This window comes from Atta cephalotes (genome assembly GCF_000143395.1).
Source record: "Atta cephalotes unplaced genomic scaffold scaffold00017, whole genome shotgun sequence".
Lineage (NCBI taxonomy): Eukaryota > Metazoa > Arthropoda > Insecta > Hymenoptera > Formicidae > Atta > Atta cephalotes.
In genome coordinates, this window is record NW_012130081.1 from 5,389,660 (window position 1) to 5,397,503 (window position 7,844).

The 7,844-nt window shown below is 35.5% G+C and overlaps 1 protein-coding gene across 1 annotated transcript; it reads left to right on the forward strand.

The window, feature by feature from the left end:
* The first annotated feature begins 4,206 nt into the window (after positions 1-4,206).
* On the forward strand, positions 4,207-6,170 carry LOC105618593. Its single transcript, XM_012200123.1, has 3 exons — positions 4,207-4,654; positions 4,732-4,848; positions 5,299-6,170. The coding sequence occupies exons 1-3, from the start codon at positions 4,207-4,209 to the stop codon at positions 5,568-5,570; spliced, it is 837 nt and encodes a 278-aa protein (XP_012055513.1). The 3' UTR covers positions 5,571-6,170.
* Positions 6,171-7,844: the final 1,674 nt, after the last annotated feature.

The window sequence follows — 7,844 nt, forward strand, 5'->3', positions numbered from 1 at the left end:
TCAATAAATAAAAAAAAAATTAAATTAAAATCTAATTCAAAAGATATCAATATTGAAGTAATTGTTATTATTTTATTTAATAAAATTTTTCATTAGAGCACTGATTCCGCTGATTCACATATATATTGCATATTTAATTCAGCATATTCCGCCTTTATTTCGTATTTTTCATAATTTGATCATAATTGTTCATTTAACGTAAGAAAAATAAAACGTAAGAAAAATAATAGTAAATGATAGAATCCTGTTGCAATTTTTTAATGCGCTACTCATTTTTTTTAAATTATTGAGAGATTTAATATTTACGTTTTGTCCTCTTTTTTTAATGGTGACATGTGATTGATCTTAAAAAAAACTTTCAGTAAATTGATACGCTCGACTACGTTAAATCCCAGAGAACGATCTGTGCAGCAAATATTTTAGTCACGATCGTTAGTCGTGGTCTATTTAATACAACTTGTAGACCGGATAGAGTAGAATATCGCGTAAATGCGAGAATAAAAGTCACCGCGATTTTACGTCCAAGCGATTCATTTCATTATAGTTTGACTACTTAACAATGTTGCTAGTGTGATAAAAATTTGATATATAATAATTAAAACATCTGATTTTATTAAAACAAACAAATTATGAAAGTATTAAAATCGCCTAAGGTCAATAAAAATCTTTTTTTGCTGGTAAAAGATTTATTTTCTATATGTTTTTCAAAGAAATTGTATCCAATTTCATTCTGTTTAATTTAATAATAGATTTAACGTAAATTATTACATAAGAATTTTATCTTTATCTTTATCTTTATCTTTAATTTTTATTGCAATGTACAACATAGCAGAATTATATGTAAAGTACGAAATTTTTTTTGGCCTTAAAAGACATACTGAAGTAACTCTGTTGATTTTATAGTATAGTATAGTAGTTGTATAGTAAACCAGCTATAATCTATATATGATTTACTATACAACTATATCTTTTGAGAGAGAGAAAGTCAACGTAATAAAAAACTTTATGAAATACGAAATAAAATATTTTACAGAAAAAAGTCTTACATTAACAGACGAATCAAGTCAGAGAAAACAGTTGTTAAATAAAATATTAATAAGAAAATAAAATACATTTTTAAATCACAAATAGATCAACAGGGTTAAATTAAATGTCAAATATAATTTGACATTTTCCGATTTGTGATTTTTAGCAGGATTTTAGCGCATGTGATTATTTTAATTAGCTTTACATATGCGTCTGGTAGAGGTATATTGTAAAGTCTCGTAATATGCTGCATATTAAAAAATTGCGAAATCATTCTTTTGCAACTTATAATATATATGCATGATATAATAATACAGTCATTTAATTTTTATACACTTTCTATATAATTTATCTTTCAATTTACGTATACTATATGTGTATTTATAGAATGCACTTATATATTTATCTAAATGAAAACAAAGAATTTATGTGTTAAAAGAGGAATTAGGCACGTTTATTGAATCAAAGAAAAACTGTCTGGACCACGTGATATGCCAGACATTTCTCATTTAAATAAGTTGACCTGTATTTGAGAATGTCCGCTTTCTCCATTCTGATCGATTTTGAAGGATTCGAAGGATATTCGCAAGATAAGACTGACGCGATGTGGCAGAAAGAGAGTACCGTTCATCTCGTACCATTCAAGAAATCGACTTTCGATTTCCGACGTACGGGGGCATCGCGGACTTGACCCAATTTCTTTATCCTTTTTTCTTTCTCCTTTTCTTTTTTGAAAACCGTTCTCACGCGTGGTGGAGAAAGAAACTGAAGTCTCTGGTGTGTCCGAAACCTCGATCGTATACGGATATCGTTGACATACCGATGTTCGTTGATAAATATATTTTTTTATCTTAATTCAATTACTGTTATTACAAACTGTTACTATCTGATATTTGTTGACGGTACCTGCATTCTTCTTCTTCTTGCCTGCATAATTTATCATTTATCGCTAGACAAATAATTAGAGTTATCGATATCAAAAAATTATCACAACAAGATGAATCTGGAATTAATTGTTGATTTGTTATATGTAGGTCTTTGCTAGTAACCTGAATTCTTCTTTGAGGTGTAATTATTTAGATCGGAGATTAACTCAACACAGAGCAAAGTGAAAATTAATTTTCATTATAGAAGATCTATTATCTCGTAATTATTACGGTATCAATTTATTTAATATATTTTTCTTAGAAATAGCAAATAATCTTCTTTATTCTTAATTCGGTCTTAAAAGTAACATCAAAACTTATCATAACAGTAAAACTTTATAGAATGTTAATATTACTTTAGATTTTTGCAATTGTATATATCTAATTGAATCAGCAGGATTAGTAGTTTTTTGTAGATAATTTATTATTTTGTTAGTTAGAAATTTATTAAGTTAAAAGAGTTCTCTAATCTTTTAAGACTTACCAAATTCTTCTATTTAGTTGCCATTTCTTCAGATTTTAGTAGAATTAAATATAGTGAACGAAATAAAAGTATAGGAAAAAATACAACGAGAGAGAGGACGACACTTAAATGCGAAAATCTCGTAACGTGATAATGTCACGATAACATGATTGTGTTACGGCCCGTTAGATACTTAAACGCGAACATTACACCGCACAAGATTTCCATTAAACCTCCATTTTATGAATGAACTAAAATACAATGCAGTACATATATAACAAATACAGTCATAAATATCCGTGCTTCAAAATAAACAGAGCACAGCTTAGCGTGCACTAATTAAAACTATCATTCGGTACGTAGTATTAGGAAGCGCGAAGTGTTGAGAAAGTTACTTTATAAGTTATCTATAAATTACTTAGGTTATCAGGTTATATATGTTTGTTGTAGGATTTGGGTGTAAAAAATAATACAAAATTGGAGCAAATGATAAAAATATAATACAAAAATTAAAATATCCAAATTCCGCATGTATACGCGATAAAGTGCAACTGCTTTCGACATTAATCTAATTTTAATAGATAATGCCGTCTTTAAAGCTTCGTGAGCTTCGGTAAAGTTTTTAGTTGATCACGATCGTCCGCATGCGATCGAGCCGTGTCGTGGAACGGAAGAATAATTTTGAATCGGTTGTAGTTATACCTATCAGACTCTGCTACGTATATACTGTGGTGTTGTAGGCATGTGAGGGGAAGTGGAACAGAAGAGAAAGGCACATGAAGATGAACTAGATTTGGATAGTCATCTCTCCTTTCCTTCCACGCATTCGACATCTTTGTCCAACATCGGTTTCTTTGTCTCTTTCTCGTTTTCCTCCACACCCTGCCCCTTCCTATGTAAATTCGCATTTCTCGCATTCTCCGCTACATCGTCCTCCTCCTCCTATCCTGCGTACATTGACACAATCTACCTCAGATCAAATCAGAATAAGAGATCGCCAATATATAATTAATCTGTCTCGCAACCATGGAAGGATGCAAAATTTTATGTTGGTTTCTCGCATGGATTCAAGCACGTTATGTTCGCATCTATTATTTATCAGAGATGCGTACGATTGTGTTACGATCGATATTGGCGATCACGATTCGAAATCGGTACGTTCTCTTCCGCTCTACTAAAGCGCGGGAAAGAGAGAAAGGAAAGAGAACCGAAACTATGAGAAAAGAGCTGCGAATGATCCGGGAGCCAGTAGTACGTGATCTAGAATAGTGAGATCTCGCTAAATGTGAATTATGTCTGGCGGAGCAGGTAAAGGAAATAGGCGAAGGAAGGGAGTGGAAGATGCGTGAAGGCGTCATCCACGCCGATGCAATGATGGAACCTCGCTCTCGCAAGCCAACCGCGCCGTAACGCTCTGAAACGCGTCAGAGAAACAAGAATTAAACGAATCGTCGAAGAGACCGGCATCTAAGTGAACGAAAAATTACCGGCTAATGCACAGCAAGAGCAGAGAACGGCAGCCATCGTGCCCGATGCTCTCCTTGCTTTTTTCTTGGTACAATCACCGACTCTCAAGTAGATCTATATAAATGGGAATTGCAAGCACTTACGCTGCAGCACTCGGACCTCCGCCGTAGGTTCCGCAGCTTCACGGTACGCACGCGACGTTCCCTTAGTTTTGTCGCGCGGTAGTTTAACGACGCAAAAAGCGCAGGGATAAAGGCCCGCCGCGGTTTCGACGGAGCCGAAACGTTTTGTTTGTCGTGACACGCTCGTTTCCGCGACGAAACGATGCTTTGGATAGACAGCATATCGGGAATCGATCGCCAACGTCTGCACATCTGTCTGACGTTGGCAATCTGCGCATTTTTCATCGTCGATACGATCGACGCCGCCACGAACGAAAGTAAAGACACATGGACCGGATTCTCGACGTCATGCACGTCGGAGGATTCGAAGAACGCGTCGGTTTCTTGTCACGGAGTGCGAATTGTACGGAAGATTGTACAACAGCTACTAGAGACCACCAGTAAGGAACGGGACATACAACTGTTCGACGGAATATCTTTGGTCGAGGTGCCTGGCTCTTCCCGAAAGGCTAGAGTTTTGAAGGGCTTTGGAGGTATCGGACCCTTTTTACAATTTCTGGAAGGCAGAGAACTGAGAGTCAAGCTGCCATCTTTATTCCCATCGAATTTTGAAACCGCTTTAAAGGAGAGTTTGCCTTCCGAAGCTGAAGGTTTGTAATTTATGAGCAACACGACTGAGATGTCGAAGAAAATTTATGAAATTTTCTGAAAATCTTACATTTTTTAGCGAGAAAGAGCGATGGCGGTTTTGGCGGCGGTGGCGGTGGCGGCGGCGGTTTTGGCGGCGGCAAAGGTGGCAAAAAGGGTGGTAACGGTGGACTCCTTTTAATGATGCTTATGATGGGTAAGTTTTTTCGTGAATAATTATTTAAAGAGTGATTATAATTGAAAAAGATAATTATAAGAAAATAATTATTACATTCTATTTAACGCATATATACATTAAGTAATACATATTCGCGCAAATATTTTGTCAATTTTGTTAAAATATTAAGACGATAAATAATAATTATTTTTTATTTTATATATAATATTTGCTGATTTTGAGTTTATGTATTGATAAATACATGATAAATATATGATATTTAGGACTTTGTATTATACTTTTCAAATATTTTTATTCAGTTATATCTAACGAAAGAATTAAGCGTATAATTACATCCAATTGTCATTACATGTATATTGTTACATAATCAGTATGTTTTTGATATAATTTCATGTCTCACGTTCGATTCTATCTTATAATGTAAATTTAACTGTAATTTAAAATTTACTTTTCTTCTGAACTAACTAGGTAAAATGATGGCTGCTATGGGTTTCGCCGCATTGGGTTTCCTAGCCATGAAGGCGTTGATGGTTTCGGCATTGGCCTTGATGCTGTCACTGATTATAGCCGTGAAGAAACTAGCGAGTGGTGGCGATGATCACGGCGGCGGTCACCATGTCGTTTACGCGCAGGAAGTTGGTCATCACCATCGCAAGAAGAGATCAGTCGAAGACATTGACTTCACACAGTTGCCTTATAGAGGATACGCTCATCTTTACGCTAACTTGGGACCATCTTGATGCTTTTAATCGTTAATTGCACCAACCTCGAGATTGAATTGGTTCTCTAGCTCTCAACTCTCTTATCGCTACTAAAACGAACTTCTCAGATAGATACGACTAGATACGACTACGTTGACAACAGCACATTGACATTACACTCACGTAATTTACATTTCAGTCACATCATCATTGTCCTCTTATTCATCACATTCATTTAACGCAACATGCATCCTTTTCACAACGTGGCTTTCGTTTTTTTATAGTTTATAAAACTGCAAACGTCAGTTGCGGTAGGAGGGTTAATAGGCGCTGGGAAATAACTGAAGACGTGACGCGACGCAAGATCAGTGACAGTGACATTAACGAAACGACAATGACTGATTGACAGCTACGGTAGAAAGTGATATTTAACAAATGCTTGCTCACGAGAAACGTGGTAACTGATCTCCATTGATCTGCCACTTTGACAGGACTCTCAGTGAAAAATTACAGACACGCACCGAAGAAACCAAAGTATGTTGTTCGATTTTTTTATTTATTTATTTATTTTTTTTTACCCACGTATTTATTGTTGTGCAACACATGTTAATAAAGCATACGTGTTTGGAAGATACGAAATATATGCGTGTTTACATTTATTACCATCTCGATTGAAACGCGAAATTGTTTAACTTACACTTATTAATGACATTAATAATGAAATCGCATTATTTTAATTGAACGTTAAACAAGATATATAAATCACAAAATTAATTTAAACAGAAGCAGCGTTTAGTAGGCAATTTTCGGACGAACCAGCGTAACATCGCTTATTACTAGAAATTAATAAGATATTTCGTATAACAGGCTTGGAAACGAAGCGACACGGTTGGCTGGGTCGAGTCCGCTGATATTTCCCATTTACTTGCACACGGAACATTGGAAAATCGCAGGAACGAGGTAACAAATCGAGTCAATGAGGAAAGTGTGCCAGCGACCTACCGTGTCGCATATTCACCTGCGTTTACTCGATGAGCGTTTATTTAGCTAACGTATTTCGCGACGCGCGTACGATGCAAAGCTAATAATAACCCGCGCGCGAATGTAACTTAAATAGACTAATGGCGATAGCGCATCGAAAGTTAAACATGGCTGAACGACAGTATATGCAACGAATCTGATTAATAATGCGGTGTTTCATTATGCATTCATATATTTGCTTATTCAAGATCGCGAATCTATAAAATTTAAAGTCGTTTGAGCTTAGAATGTAGCGGGATTCTGCAACAATTTGTACGGAGGAATTTGATGTGAATCTTGAGAAAGCCAATTTGAGTCTTTCAGACTCAAAGATAAATTACGAGAACACGTCTGTAGACACAAATGCCGGTGCTTGTTTTTATTCACGGTATTCCCGCGCGCGCGTGCACGTGGATCCATGCCCAAAGCGGATTGGAGAGCTCGGTTGGAGGAAAAAAAAGCGAAGGAGAAAGAGGTAGAGAAGAGGCATAATGGAAGAAAGGCTCGAGTGTAAGAGGAACGGATCCTCTTTCTCTTTACGCATCTCTCTATGCCGCATCTTCTCTATCTGTATTGGATTCCTCCCACTGTAGTCCTCAGCTCCTTCTTTCTCCACGTGGCGTAGTAGGGGAAGGAAGAGCTAAGACCTACTGGCATACATACCAATCGTTTCCTTTTTTACGTTTCGAATATCATAAAACGTGGAGATTCGCACTGAAAGCAGCTCAGACAGCGATGCAGTCTCGAACAGAACCGATCGCTTCTCAGCGTCTACAGTCTGTGATCGCTATATCCACACTTATGTGGAATGTCGGATCAATTAATTTATAATTCGATTATTCAAATCAAATTTTTTACGAATTTCATCATTTAATTGTATTCTGTAAATGTACATCTTCATGCTTAATTTTCTATTTATATCCATTGCATTACTTTTCTAGTGATTAGAAAGAATGAAGATGGCGTGTTATACTCACTAATTACGATCAAATCAGGTTCATTATATTTAATAAGATTGAAAGCAGTAATCAATTGCAGTTACTGTCAACGCGGTGATGGAAATGAACGATTTGTCTTTCCTTTAGTTTTAGATAACTTTTATAACTCTGTACAAAGGAATGAATGGGCAATATATTTATTATCATTCGGATTATTATTTATTTTGTTCAACCCTTCTATTGTACCTTTATTAATGCTGAACTATAATAGAAATGACTTAGATGGTTTTTAATGTTTATTATTAATTAAAATAGTCTAATAATATTATACATATATGTGTGTGTGTGTGTGTGT

Coding starts and splice junctions, on each gene's coding strand:
- LOC105618593 (XM_012200123.1), top strand. CDS start 4,207: ATGCTTTGGATAGACAGCATATCGGGAATCGATCGCCAACGTCTGCAC. Junction 4,655..4,731: donor TTTGCCTTCCGAAGCTGAAG/GTTTGTAATTTA, acceptor TACATTTTTTAG/CGAGAAAGAGCGATGGCGGT. Junction 4,849..5,298: donor TTTAATGATGCTTATGATGG/GTAAGTTTTTTC, acceptor TGAACTAACTAG/GTAAAATGATGGCTGCTATG.